At 37.6% G+C, this 15,376-nt stretch overlaps 1 protein-coding gene across 1 annotated transcript in view; it reads right to left on the bottom strand.

Annotated features, from left to right (window-relative positions):
• Positions 1 to 3,035: 3,035 nt before the first annotated feature.
• The window catches only part of LOC126470287 (leucine-rich melanocyte differentiation-associated protein-like), a 43,354-nt gene continuing 31,013 nt past the window's right edge, over positions 3,036 to 15,376 (bottom strand). Inside the window, exons 5-6 of the mRNA XM_050098038.1 lie at positions 8,296 to 8,380; positions 3,036 to 5,976 (exon numbers count right to left, since the gene is read on the bottom strand). Of these exons, the coding sequence (XP_049953995.1) occupies positions 5,897 to 5,976; positions 8,296 to 8,380 (165 nt within the window). The 3' untranslated portion in view covers positions 3,036 to 5,896. The remainder of the gene's footprint in view (positions 5,977 to 8,295; positions 8,381 to 15,376) is intronic.

The raw sequence follows: 15,376 nt of genomic DNA, 5'->3' as shown, positions 1-15,376 counted from the left end.
TCAGAAATATATATATTTAAATTTTTGAGTACAAAATGACTGAGGGTAATGACGAAGAAACGAGAATTTACACAATTCATGTTAGAGTTGTGGTATTTGGCTGCCTGAAGATCATCAGACTGTCATCAAAATCCTTATAGCAAATGCCGTGTCTCTCTCATGAGTGCGTTTTTGAATTGTGGCCTATAGCACGGAAACCATTCATGTACATGACAAAGCATTTGGCAACCTTGAGATCATGCGAGCACCATCCAGATCTTACAACAAATTCAACATGTCTCATGAGTGTATTTTCAAATTTCAGCCCATAGTATGGCATCCATTAATGCTAGTGATGAGGCAACTGGCTACCTTAAGATCATCAGATCACTGACAAACCATTACAGCAAATTCTGGGTGTATCACCATCTTCAAAATTTCATGAATATATAGCCCATAAGGAAAAAAAAAACTTGCAATGGGTGGAACATATTGATTTGACATCAAATATTTGTTTGTCAGAAAAAAAAAAAAAAATGTGTTTTCAGTTTGATCACTGATTTCATATATGAAATTGCAATCAAACCAGTTCACAAACCACGCATATGCTACTGAGAGGAATTAACACTATTAGGATTTTCCTACCAACACGGTTTGGTTACCGCATCTTAACAGAAGTTACAATCCAAGCAGATGTGAACGTGGCAAATGACGTCCTGCCGACTGCGAAATTTGGGTTGGTTAACCTAACTGAATTGTAATTTGTGCTGATGTGAGCAAGAGAACAATGTTTAATGTTCTCTCAGCCTTTACGTTCCAACTAGGTTTGAACTTTGCTTACGCACAGTTTCAACTTGGTTTGGTGAAAACTCTTATTGAACCCCCACTAGGATCGGTTTGAGAACATCTTTCAACACAAGCAACTTATCATTTGGCACCTGCCCTCTCCCCCTTTTCCCTCGTAGGGTTTCAACCATGTCAGTTTTCACTATTACCTGTAATACACACTGTATACAACTCTTACACTGATGCTCGTTCCCACTTGTCACCCTAAGCAGCTACTACTAATCGTGATATGTCCTGTATAGAAAACTTAACAATTGTCTCTCCCCTGGTGTTCCTTTCTGCTTGGCACCCTCCAAGCAGCGGCTTGTGTTGCACAGGCCCTAAATCAGCACCGGCACTGTTGACACACAGTCCATGTGATGCCTGTTTGGTAGAGGTCATTTCTTTATGATATTACTATGAAGAACTGACACTGTGACAACAGCGTGAATTTAGTCTGTGGTTGAGAGAAAGGCTTCTTCTCACAGGTAGGGCATGTGAACTCATGTACTGCTCCCAGTTAATTCTTTCTTTTTGTTTTTTCTTATGATCAGTTTCTGTACCCCCTTTGCACCTGCACCCTTGGCAGAGGCCAATCTTGCCAAGACCTTGGTACGGCTCTGGTCATATGAATTAGAAAATGAATTCCCTTTTCCATAAGGTGTGATATTATAAACGTCTTTCAACTTGTTTAAACCTCTATACATATTTTGCTGGTTTGAACACATTGCTTACCAGCATTGCTACTGCTACCCAGTACAAGTGCCTGAGCAATAAAATTTTTTATCTGTACGTGTAGTATTTTGTGCGAGAATATCACTCATCTGGTAAGCTAACTCATATGAACTTGAATATCTTATCTACTGGTATAGCTTTTCAACCCTTATTTCATCAACAGACTATGTGAAACAGACACAATACTCATAAGAAGGAATAGTAATAATTGGATTCTACTCCGTCAAAGACCTTGCATCGTGCTGGCTGTAATTATTATGAGTATTAAATGATAGAAATTTGTTCCTCCACTCTCTTACTCAGTGAGTCTAATGGGTGTGAGCACTGAGATACAGATTAAGCTTTGTCAAAAATAAGAATACAACAACAGAGTAATAACACACTGATGGAAAGGAAATTCACAACACAAAAAATAATTAATGTAGAGTAATGAAATTTCAGGAATGCATTTGTCTAAGTAACATATTTAAGTGGTTGACATTGCAAGATCACAGGTTAATGTAAGCACGAGATAGGCTGTTGCAAATGTGAAAAGCTGGTACATTAATAACGCATGTAACCACAAGAATGTTGAACGCAAGCATGCAGACGTGCATGCATTGTGTTGTGCAGGTGCCAGATGTCAATTTGTGGGCTGGAGTTCCATGCCTGTTACACTCACCACATCCATTCTCAAAGGTAATTAATGTTCACAACTGTTACAATGTGTATTTAAAGCAAAATTGATCTGCATCCTCATAGAGACGCTACTAATGCCACTCTTATGCAACTGGCACAAAATATGAATAGACATCATCTTTCACGTGTAGAAACATGCCTACCAACTTTCATTTATGTCATGCAACTCCTCCTCGTTATGTCCTAGACCAGCAGCAGAAAAAATATATTAAAAGTCACCTTAAGTGTTACATACTTAGGTGCTCTCTAATCTTAGACTACTCACTGGATAGTTTCAAGTTATATATGCACACTGTGGTGTTCCTCACTGCACAGTTTCAAGTTACCTATCCTCCCCAATCAGTGTCCCTCAGTGTACACCATAAGATTACATACAGACACATTTTCACACATATGCAAATATGTACACAAAAGGAGAACACCATCCTTCTCCCCCACACGAGCGTGTGCACACATACCTTCAGTACTGCCTACATACTTTAAGAGTCAGTTATATTTTATGAAAAAATTACTAACTATTGCACTGAATACAAATATTATTCTTTCCCAGCTTATGCTGCTAACAGTCCATGCCTCTGAATTTGAACTGAATTAGTTTCATTATTTTTCCAGTTTTGGAACATAATATGTATACCATCATTTCCACTGCTTCAGTAGAAAAACATCTATGTACTGTAAGTAGAAAGTTTCAAGGCTGTTTAGTCTTCAGACGACACTGTTTCAGTTACAATAAAACTACCCAGTATTGAATGAAAAAGGCAGCAAGGAAGCCCTATAACAGCAAGAAATACACTGAGGATCATCTAAAATGTAGAGACGACTGTTAACTATATTTATTTACAAAATCTCGTATACAATACAAATTCTGTTACGTATAAAAGAGTTATAATACACACAAAGGCCTTAATAGAATAACATGATTCATATGAGAGAAGCATTTGTACATGTTTCAGATCTTTGTTGGTGACATCACAGTTGTTAGATATACCACTCAGTTTATTACAATAATAAAATATTTTTCTACAAAAGTATCAAGAGATATTTCACAATATCAACCACTGAAAACAAACATGAGTACCATCTTACCATCACGTTATTAAAGAGTATCATTTCTCACATGAGATTCTTAATATTGCAGTAAAGCTCATACAGGATTAGTGTATCTTGGTCAAATTTATTTCTGACATGGAACTGGCACAACGTTAAGGCACAACTTTTATTTTTGCACATGACTATTCCACTTTTGCAATTTTTAAGATCAACTTATAATGGTAGTAGCAATTGTAGTAAATAATAACAATGGCAAAGTTTATTAAGAATATGTTTCTTCTCTAGCTTTTGTCCAGTTTATCTCTAAGATGAGACTTGAACTGACAGTTATGAAATTAACAATTCCTACGCAATTTTATTGTGTTACGAATGACCACAGTTTTCATCATTTTTTTCTTCTTTTTATCACTTGCCAATACAGTTGTCTCAAAAATTAGGATGACTAACTTTATTATCATCATTAGCTTCCACTTTTCTTTAGGACACATGTTTAACATGTACTCAATCTACTTGGTCAATTGCTGCACAATTCGTTTTGGAAACAGATCTAATGACACAAACAAACTGTATATTTTAGTGAAAAAACAAGTGGTATTAAATTTATATTTGATTCAGAAGTTCTCTCCATTCAAGTAAAAGATTAGTTAACAATTGCACCAAATTAAAATGGCCATAGACATCAGAACCCAATTTACTGCTAGAAGTTTATAACTTGTCAATTATAAAATGACAATGGCTACATTTCATGTTAATGTCAATTCTAACTATATCACAAAACTTATTTTCTGTGCTGCTGCTGCTGCTGCTAGATTACGTTTTCCACTTAATATAGAAACAATAGTTCCAAGGCATCCAAATAATAACAATGTAAATTCCATCATATCTGTAAACTAGATCTGACATATGCATCTACAGAGTCCTATGGCGTGTAGTGGAAGTAATGAACATGTAATGGATTCACATATTGTGAAAACGTATTAGCGTCAGCTACTTGTGACAAAAATAAAAGTTTGTGCTGGACTGGGACTCGAACCTGGATTTCCCACTTGACACTATCAACTGCCTTAACCACTCTGGTTATCCGAACGTGCCCCCAGTGCTGGTCCAAACATCAGATTCAGCTATTCAAGCATGCCCCCAGTACCGATCTGAACCTCGGATAGCCAAGGTTTGGACCAGCAATGAGGGCATGCTCGGACAGCCGAAGTGATTAAGGCAACTGCTGATGACAAGTGGGAAATCTGGATTTGAGTCCCCATCGAGCACAAATTTTCATTTGTTACAAGTTGCCGAAGCTAATACATATTCATGATATGTTAATACATTTCATAATTCCCACAGCTGCAAATCATCAAAGACGGTGTCTGTTCGTTCAGACATGCATGCATGTCTGAAGGACATTGTATTTTAATAAATGCAGTTACTGCAGAAACGCAGACACTGTTGCCATTAATAATTAACAGATATTAATTTCATATAATTGGAAATCTAAGAAAGGCCTGCAGAGGTAACCTCATGTCAGAATAACAGAAAATATTCACTAACACCTGTTCTTTTTACTGTTGTAATGTATCAGTGCCTACCTCAATTACACTGGATTACAGGGCACTAGGCATCAAGGGAATGTAATTCCTTTTGTGGAGCTTTTATTTCAATGCAATTCTGTCACAGGATGACAAACTGAGGTGTTTAACAGACTAACAAAATTGACAAATTTCACTTCTTTTATGATGAAGTTGAACAAACATTTACAGTTACAGCAGAACTCTACTGAAAAATCATTGAAACATGCCCTGTGCCTGTAATTGCAGATGTGGTGATTTCTAATACCACTAATATGGTGGCATGGTGCATAGTGCCACAATAAGCAGTGACTACTTTTCTCAATGTATCCAGGTGGTTTCATTTCCTACTTTGGGAATTCCTTTCTTTTTGTCTATCTGAAGCAGTAAATATTTCACACTAGGTTGGTAAATATGAGGTAGCTGAAAAAATATATATAAACAGGATATAAAATGACATACCACATCATGTCATGGTTAGTTTGAGCAATGTGTGCAACATAAAAGTGTACTCTCATAGTGTGCCAATATACAAGAAATGTACTTCACACATGTATGCCACAGAATGTAAGCTAGTAACTGGATTTTCTTTTTGATACATTGAACATAAGCTCTCATTTACAATTAAAATAAGTTCTGTAAAACATGAAATACTGATGACCACTATGCTCCGTCCAGCAAGAAAAAATATGGGAAAGGCACAACAAAAAAACTGTTACACATAATTGCTTTTGGGCAAAGCATTCTTCAGCAAAGAAAACACACATACACATTTACACAAGCAAGTCCGTGTTTTCTTTGCTGGAAAAGGCTTTAGCCAAAAGCTGTGATGTGTAACAATCTTTTTGTTCTGCCTGACTACAATTCAATGGGCCATCTTTACAGTGAGGAGCAATCTATCCTTTTCCTAATATTGTTAATATTCCAGCCTGGAGTTTCCACTGTTTGATTATGCTATGGTAAAGTAACTTAATGATTATGAGAGAAGTGCAAGGAGAGAAGGCAAGATAATGACAATACCACATTAAATTTACAGTGACACCAGCTGCATGTCTTGCTTCAATTTCTTAAAGGTCATTATTCTTAATGAAACGATTCCCTTCAGAGTGTTTCCCAGAGTAGCGATACCGACATTTACCATATGCACCTGAAAAAAGGAAACACTAAGTATTTACTTTCTGAGACTAATTATGATTATAAAATATGTTTCAATGTCTCATATTAACATGCAGTTCAATAAACAAATAGCAATTTGAATGTAGTGCACAAATTTTTAGAACTACAAATTAGAACTACTGTTCCTTTTAGGGACTGGCTCTGTAGCTAATCAATATATTAATTTTCGTACTGGTGAAATAAACTGTATTTTTATAAGACCCTGAGAATTTTAAAAAGAATGCAGTTGTTTTTCATATAATTTTCAGAAGCAACCAATGTTGTTTTAAAGCTTTCCACAAGACATTTTTCATGAAACAGCCATTTTGGATTGCTTTAGCTGCTGTTTGTTAAGGTGACATGTCTTAAATGGTTGGAGGATGTGACACAATGGAATTCTAAGTCAGTCCATGAGGCACAATTGGTTGGTGTAATTATTAGTGCACAGCAAACAAAATGACAAAATTTAGGGATATGTACAGACTAGCACAGAGTTTTAAATTGAACACATAATCCTTTCCCAGCAGCTCTCTCTCTCTCCCAGCAGCTCTCTCTCTCTCTATCTGGGAGGTGAGAATGCTTCATTAAGGTTTGCTAACCACCCGTCCTATATTCACATGTTGCTTCTGATGTGGCAAAACCAAATAGTACATGCGCTGTAGAAATTATGACCAAGCTCAACAGGAAAGTGACTTATGGAGCCCTGTCTGTTGCGTCCCAAATGTAGTGTGTTGACTCAACTTGTGTTTTTTGCACAAAATTGGACAAGATACACTTAAGACATTACTTAAGTGACCCCTATCTAGTAAGGCACATCCTCATACCATGACAGTAATACAATATGCTCTATAACTTCTACTCTCAGCCTCATCAAGAATTTGTGGCACCGCAGAAATGTACTAGTACTGTGATTTCCACCCATTCTGAACAGGTTTCAGCACCCAGAATGGTTGTTTATCGACCGTGCCATATTTAACTTTGGACAGTCATGGGAAATTTGTCACACAATTAATCGACATGGTAACATGTATCACTATCCCTATTTAACTGTGTTCAACTTCATAGAGACTGGTCCCATGTGAGTTTCCTTAGTCTATGAAACACAAAAACTGTCTACAGTAAATTGTACTGTAGAACTGCAGCTCAGCACAGGTCCAGATGTCTAGGTGATTCACAGATGGTAAAGAAGATTGGAGGCAGACAGTTCCCAAAACATATGTTCTCCATCTCTGTCATCTCGACACACTGATTAGCAGCTGGATATAACGATCTTTAAAGTAACTTTGATTGACAGAACAATGACTGCCAGAGACATCTCAGCTACTGTACATACTAATTAGCTGATCTCTTGCTGGGAGTGGTACTATGTTCCTTTGGTATGTTTATCATTGACACTGGTTTATCTGTGAGTATGTTTCTGGTATTAAGCTGACTGTCTCTGATGAAATGACAGTTTTATGTCCTTAGATATGATGACATGCAAAACACATTGTGTGTTCACAACCGCTGTTCAGAACCAACAGGTACAATAAGCTGCACATGCCAACTGTCGCGGTTTGGGGGGGATACTAATCTGGAGGAATCTGGCAAGTGATTTTTACATCTGTGTGGTCATCAGTCCTGTCACCAGAACATATCTGAACCCTTTTCGGAACCCAATCTGACAATGCACATCTCCACACCACTTGTTCAATGTAGCATGCTCTGTATCTTCCACTTGGGCTGTCTAAGCAATTAAATCTCAGCCCCATCAAGCATACATGGGACAGCAGAGCTGTCATTGATGTCTATTAGCTCACTGGCCCATAATGACCACTACCCAGTTACACCAAAATGAAATAAAAGCCTTTGTTTCTGTAGCACAAACACACATTCAACACCACAATAACACATCACACGAAATGTTAGATTCTTGTGTGGTCTCATACACTGGTCCTACTCATTATCAAGGGCTGTAGCAACTAATCTCTCTCTCTCTCTCTCTCTCTCTCTCTCTCTCTCTCTCTCTCTCTCTCTCTCTGTGTGTGTGTGTGTGTGTGTGTGTGTGTATGTGTGTGTGTGTGAGAGAGAGAGAGAGAGAGAGAGAGAGAGAGAGAGAGAGAGAGAGAGAGTTAAAAACGGGAAGAAAGTGAGACAACAATCATTCTGGAAGACTGGACTTTGCTTTATTAATGAAACTAAAGTGTGAGAACTCTATGCACAATACCATAATTCTAAAATAGCCAAAAACATGCTGTATATTTTAATAAAAATAATCTTGCAACACTATTTCTATGGAGAAATTAATATGACATTCTGAATTTTTATTCACCTTGATGATCTCCAATACTTCGCTTAGAACCTGGTAGTGGTGTGTACTTGGAATTGAAGGTTGCATGCGAGTCATCTCTACCTTCCTGCAGAATTGACAAAAACGAAAGTACTGTATAAATATTTTTCGCAACACATTTTGCTGTAATAGTTCATTACTTTCTACACAAAATATAAGAGCCGATAGTGGTAGTCTTGTAAATCACTACTGATTAGTTAAATTACCTCAACAATCCATTTAAATGTCTTAATAATAAACTATTCCTCATTCATGCAAAAATCCCTTGATTTCTCTTTTATTATAACATTGCTGTTGTTATCCTCAAAGTGATAAAAAAGGAAGGAACGAAGGAAGGTAGATTAGAGATTAATGTCCCATCAACAGTACAGTCATTACGGATGGAGCACTAGCACAGATTATGAAAGGATGGGGAATGAAATCGTCCATGCACTTTTTAAAGGAACCATCTCAGCATTTGCCCGAAGTGATTTAGAGAAATTGTGGAAAACCTAAATATGGATGGCTGGAATTTGAACTGTCGTCCTCCCGAATGTGAGCCCACTGTACTAGCCACTGCGCCACCTTGCTCAGTCACAAAGTGACAGTTTGTAACAAGTGTAACAGAAAAAGTTTGTTACAAAATTTATTTATGAAACCTTGGTGCAGAATTAGTAATCATACTTTACAGGACCACAGATTGTGATTTAAGATTTGCTCCCTTTGCTGCAAGTCAATAGAATTTATTACAATATGTCAATTGATTGTGTTTTCTACATTACACACACATTGTACAGTAAATGGTGGATTACATTTTTTGCATGATACACAATGCAAAATCAGTTTTTCCATGTCCACTATATTCTTCACTATATCCAAAAGATACAGGTTGTACATGGGCTGTTAATACAGCAATGCAACAAAACAGAAATTGGAAAGGGAAAAAAGGACAACAAATCGGTACAACTACCACTTTCGGCAACACATTTTGCTGTCATGATTCATTAATTTCTGTATCAAAATATCAAAAGCTTGCAGTAATAGCCAATTTTAATAGTCTTATAAATTACAAATGATACAGTAAATTCTCTCTACAATCCATTTTACAAACAAGATACAGAGTGAGGTGGTTTAGTGTTAAGGAACTAGACCCTGCATTTCGGACAGTGTGGCTCAAACTTCAAATCCAACCATCCAGATAATGTTTTATGTGCTTTAGGTAAGTAGCTAAGGTGAATGCTGGCATGGTTTTGCTGAACGTGCTACAGCTGACTTCCTGTTTCATCCTTTAAGAATCCAACCCGAGCTTCTTAATTTTCTCATAAAAACACTTGTCAAAATTTCTGTAATGTATTTACACATTTTATATTATTATATCAAACAACCACATGTTACATCAAGAAGTAACTAAAAGCAATAGAGTGTATTTCATAATAATGCCATAGTTGCTATTTCTTTCAGCCATATACTGAAAACAGTCTTTAACACTTGAACCATTGTTTCTTTGGTGTTATTTTTTGAAAATTCATGCAGGTCAGCCCCATGTGTAAAATATAAGTAATGGAGTAAACTATTAGCTCTTAATGCCCAAATAACTGAAGGGAATGCAGCTGCATGACATTGTTGACAGCTGCAGGTGGGTTTTTACGATGTCACTTATTAGTTGCATTCCCAAGTTATTTGAACATTGTATATGTCGGGAAAAACTGAGGTCTCATATGTTTGTTCTTTACATGGTATATAAAAAATGTTATGTAATCTTATAACACATCCTATAATATTATAACTAGCAGAAGGAACAGGCAACTCTGTCTTATTTTTAATTCTCTGAAATGAATTTCATGTGACATGGTGCTCACTCTTGTAGTGATAAAAATAGTAACACTCTTCCTCTTTTAGTAAATAGGATATGGCTGTGCATTTGAAATATTTTTTTTCATCCTACCAGGGATTTACAGTTAATTGTTATGTTTGAAAAAATTCTTCTGTGAGTGACATGTGACACCAAAGTGACAATAATAAAGCAACTAGGAAAAGATCTTGATCTAACTTATAAAACGAACCTGTAGGTTAAGTGGAATCTGTTAAAGGCAAAAAGTGGTACTAAGAAGCTGTTTTGAAGCCTCCATTTAAGATCTTACATTATGCAGTTTTTGGAGGCACAATATACCACAGTGTGATGTATGCACTGAGTAGGACAGCAGCCAACACATACAGTGGTGCAGACAACTATCCACAATGTCACATAGCAATCAGTGTTATAAAACCTGATATGGAGCCGTGGGGGAAGGAGCATGTTTAGGATTGCAGCATATTGACTCTGACAGGGAGTCAGACATCGATCTGCTGTCAAAGTGATGCAATACTTAGCACAAACATCACATGAGATGTGACCGTGGTAGATGTAACGCACTTTACAACCAGTGCTAGTGTGGCTACAAGCCAATTGCTGCTGTTTTATGAGGCTTTGTGTCTTGTGCCATACAAATATTAATACCACAACCCTGCTGTCCAATGGATTTCTTTGGAAATTGTTTCCAATTTGTTTGTTTATTCACTATTGACGCGGCATTCTCTTCAGATCAGCGCTCACTTTGTGAATCTCATCACTTGTGAAGCAACTGCTACATGTCACCACAGCTGGACTGTAACAACTATCTTAACAGAACTTAGTATCTGGCATCAGGACACTATACAAAGGCATGTAATGTGGAACTACAACATTGTATATTACTCCCAGTACCAACGTTAGTCGATCTCAAAGCCTGGCTGATCATTACCCAAAGTCAACTACAGAACTGGACCCACTCGGTACACATGAAATATACAGCTCCCAACGCACAGCAGTCAATGGTTGGGAGGAGCACACAAAAGGAGTCACAGCTTCACGTAAACGAGGTCAATACAGGTGGAGCACAAGCTAAGATTATGGAAGGATGGGGAAGGAGATTGGCTATGCCCTTTCAAAGGAACCATTCTGCCATTTGCCTGAAGCAATTTGGGGAAATCACAGAAAACCTAAATCAGAACGGCCAGATGCAGGTTTGAACCATCGTCCTCCCAATTGCGAGTACAGTGTGCTAATCACTGCCTCACTTCTTGCACAAATGAGGTTCATTAGAGTGACATCTACATAATATTCCATCATGAAAGATTAGCATGTGACATAGGTGTGTCTTTATGGAAAATGAGGACTGAGCATGAACCTTTTCAGTGACACATACTGTGCAGCATTTGAGGGACTAAAGTTCCTGATAATGGTTTCAATGTCATCTGGTAACAGATAGTGTAGTGGCATAACTACCGGAGCACTATCTATGTCTACTATTCAATAGGGAATGCTGACAGCAAGACGGCTCAGGGTAGTGCAAATGCCTGAAGCAAGCTGGCAACCATGTCACAGAAACACACCCTTGCTTCCTACCGTCAACTGAGCAAGTTTGAAGGGGGTCAAATTGTGGCCTTCCTAGTTGCACGATGGTCCTTATGGAGAATTACCACACCAGTTGCATGTGCTGTGTCAATTGTGCAACAATGCTGGCATGACTAGTAATGTGAATATTCTCACACCTGTAGATGAGGTTCTGGATGTCCATGCAGAACAGAAAGCCACCAGGATTATTGTATTGAGATCATACACCTACCACAGCACAGATGTGTCAACCAAATTTTTGTGAACCAGTTATTCGCAGTGGGACTATGGGCATGTACACCTCTAGCCTGTCTTCCACTCACGCAACAACATTGAAGTGCATGGCTTGGCGTGATTTTCAGCGATGAAAGCACATTCTGTATGCATGCAAGTGACGGTCATTTGTGGGTATGATGTACACCTGGTGAGCCCTGTCTCATGGAGTGCATTCATCCAAGCAACCTCGAGGTCTGGGGTGCGATAAGCTACAACTTTCGTTCACTTTGGTGTTCCTGGAGAGGACACAAGCCAGCACTTGGTACATACAGGATGCTGTTAGACCATTTCTTCTGCTGTTCTTGCAAAAGGAATGTTGTGTGTTGTTCTAACAGGATAAGGCTTGCCCACACACTGCTCGTTAAGCTCAATGTGCTCTGGAAGACATGCAGCAACTTCCCTGGTCAACATGATCTCTAGAGTTGTCTCCAATCAAGCACATATGAGATATGATGGGACAAGAAATGACTCATGTGACTCATCAACCAAAAACCCTTACAGAACTACATGAACAGCATGAGCAGGCATGGCATAACATATCCCAGGATAGTAGTCACCATCTGTATGATTGACTGGATGCCAGAGTCAGTGCCTGCATTACTGCCTGTGGAGGCCACACCACGTACTAATATTAGTGTTTCAGCATGGTTCAATACCTAGTACCTAAGAACTGCTTGTGCTACTGATCTGCAATCATTTCATGTACTCCATATGCATTGTTGCAGCAATAAATCTTGAATGAAATGGAAATGTTGCAAAGGGTGTACTATTTCTTTCCAACAGCATATATGTTATTTTAAGAAATGGTTATTATATGTTCCGTATTGTGTTACCCATATTAATTGTTTTAGAGATTATGTCCTGTAATCACATATGTTGCAAAGTGTGCACAGCTATCTTGTACATCATTGAATATGCTGTGGTAGGAGATTTTCTTCCTGCTACCTACGGATTTTTGGTGCTAAACTTGCTTTGCGAATACATCAAAGTGGATCCCCAATATGAGGGCCACATGCATGCAAAACATGAAGTTATTGTTGTTTTACTGAGAGTGCATTCTGGTTGGCAAAGTGCTACAGTTAATTAAAGATGATTTATGAAGCCTAAATGACTGCAGCAGAATGAAAATTAGAAACGAGTAACCAAGGATTTCTTTATCTAGGAAAGTATATTTGTGACAATGAATAAGATTTTTGTAAACTGTTTTTAAATTATTAAGTATGGTCTCCCTTATAAAGGTTTTAGGTATGTTCAAATTGTAACAGTACTGTGCCTCATTTAGTACATGATGTTGTCTGTATTCTCTATGATAAATATCTATAACGTAATAATCTATCGAGTTATTTCATAATAAGCGACAATATGTACGGGCATACAATGCATGCTGTCATGGCTGGTATTTACATCCTTGGCAATTTTTGTTATACAAGCATTAGGCCATGGTCTAAGGCATGTTTCTGTACCAAACATGTCATCTCCTAATGCTGCAGGCATCACAGAAACTATACAGTTGCAGGTAGCATATTAAAACTTAAACAAGCTCAGCAAGCCGAACTGCTTGATGGAGTTATATGTTTTAAGACTCAGTTTCCTGGAATGAGGTTTGGCATTCAAGTAACTGAGAGAGGAAATTTTGGTAAAAGATTGTACTGTAATAGTGCTGATTGAATTTTCAAATTACATTATGTGTTTATTAACGAATCTGCCAACAGGTGCAGTACATACATTTGGCAACTAGTTTCGAACCAGCTGGTTCATTTTTCAAGCCTGGCCTACTGTGGATGTACAGTTAACAATAAACATAAAAATGGCAATACGTGCTTTATAAAATGATCTCAGAATGAGTTTGATTTTTACATGCTAAGAGGCACATGTGGATTGTGACAGTCATTCTGCGAACATTTTATAAACCATGTATTGCCATTTTGATGTTTATTAATAAGATTAGGCACCTTCAGTGCAGCCTCAGCTGGCCAGGCTTAAAAATGAAAAAGTTGGTTATAAACTGCTCACCAAACATATGAACTGCAACTGTTGAAAGACTCGTTAATAAATGCTTCATGGAATAGTAAAAAAGATGCTGGTTCCATGTCAATAAAATGTTGAAACTGAAGTTTAAAACTCTATCATAATTGACATTTAGCACTGACCCTGCAAATACTTGTCACAGAATATGCCCTGTAATCCTGGTTTATCAGGTTCAAACTTGTTATGCATGTTGGCATTCATTTGTATTAGTAAATGAATAAACACAGACTTGTTTGCTACAGTAGTTATTCTCTGCAGCAATCTGATAAATATTTACTATTAAAAACAGTCTTTATCATGATTCATTTATCAGGTGACCGGTTTCGACCACTACTGTGGTCATCTTCAGACCATTGAGTAGGAACCTCTTTCTGTTGGAGAGAGCGATTCTCCAACAGAAAGAGGTTCCTACTCAATGGTCTGAAGATGACCACAGTAGTGGTCGAAACCAGTCACCTGATAAATAAATAGTGATCAAGACTGTTTTTAATAGTAAATATTTGTAAGACATTGATCACTGCCTTTCCCATAATGTATTCAAAAGTAATCTGATAAATGACATTAATCATTCAATGTTTAGAGTTATTTATCATCATTAATCAGTTTACATGGCCTCATTTCTTGACTCACTTCATAAGTAACTGAACCTTCAATTAGACCTTCCCATGCATAGCAATCTTCAGCTCTTCCTAATATAATCTGAAGAGATACACTGGTAATTTTCTTTGCTTGACCCATCCATCCACTTGCTGCTCTTCGTAATGGCTTTCTGCTTTCAATTTTACCTTGCAAGATGCCTTCTCTTCTCAAAATATGCCCAATTAACTGAAAGTATCTTTGACTGGCAGAAAATGATTAACTTCTTGTGATTCTATGTTCTTCTATAATGGAAGAAACAGTTTTTCTTTCTCGCTATCATACAGATGTAATGTCTTCCATCAACACTGCATCTCAAAGCCATTACTTCAGCTTTTGTCACTAGCTTTCAGGGCCAGGGCTTGCAGCCATACAAGTGATACCAGCAAGCACATCTTTGTTGTTCTGGATATTGCACAGTTCTGTCAGAACTTAGTGAGTTAAACCATTGCTGCTTGGCCAAAGATGATTTATTATTTTATTTCTTTAGCACGCTTTCCAGTGTCCTAGTTATGCACAATCATTCTCTACCTCCACATCCTTTAAGCAACCTGTACAACAGATTACATCTAAATCTTGGCAATTAATAACCATTAGTTTGCTCCTTTTCATGTTCATCTCTTGATTGAAATTTAGACTTATAGTCTTCACTCTGGGAAACAAATCACCAAGTTTTACCTCACTTCCTGCAATGAGGGTAGTATCAGCCCGAAAATGTAGATTATTGATTTT

The sequence above is a fragment of the Schistocerca serialis genome, chromosome 3, assembly GCF_023864345.2.
Source record: "Schistocerca serialis cubense isolate TAMUIC-IGC-003099 chromosome 3, iqSchSeri2.2, whole genome shotgun sequence".
Classification (NCBI taxonomy): domain Eukaryota; kingdom Metazoa; phylum Arthropoda; class Insecta; order Orthoptera; family Acrididae; genus Schistocerca; species Schistocerca serialis.
This window is presented reverse-complemented; position numbering and strand designations above follow the sequence as displayed.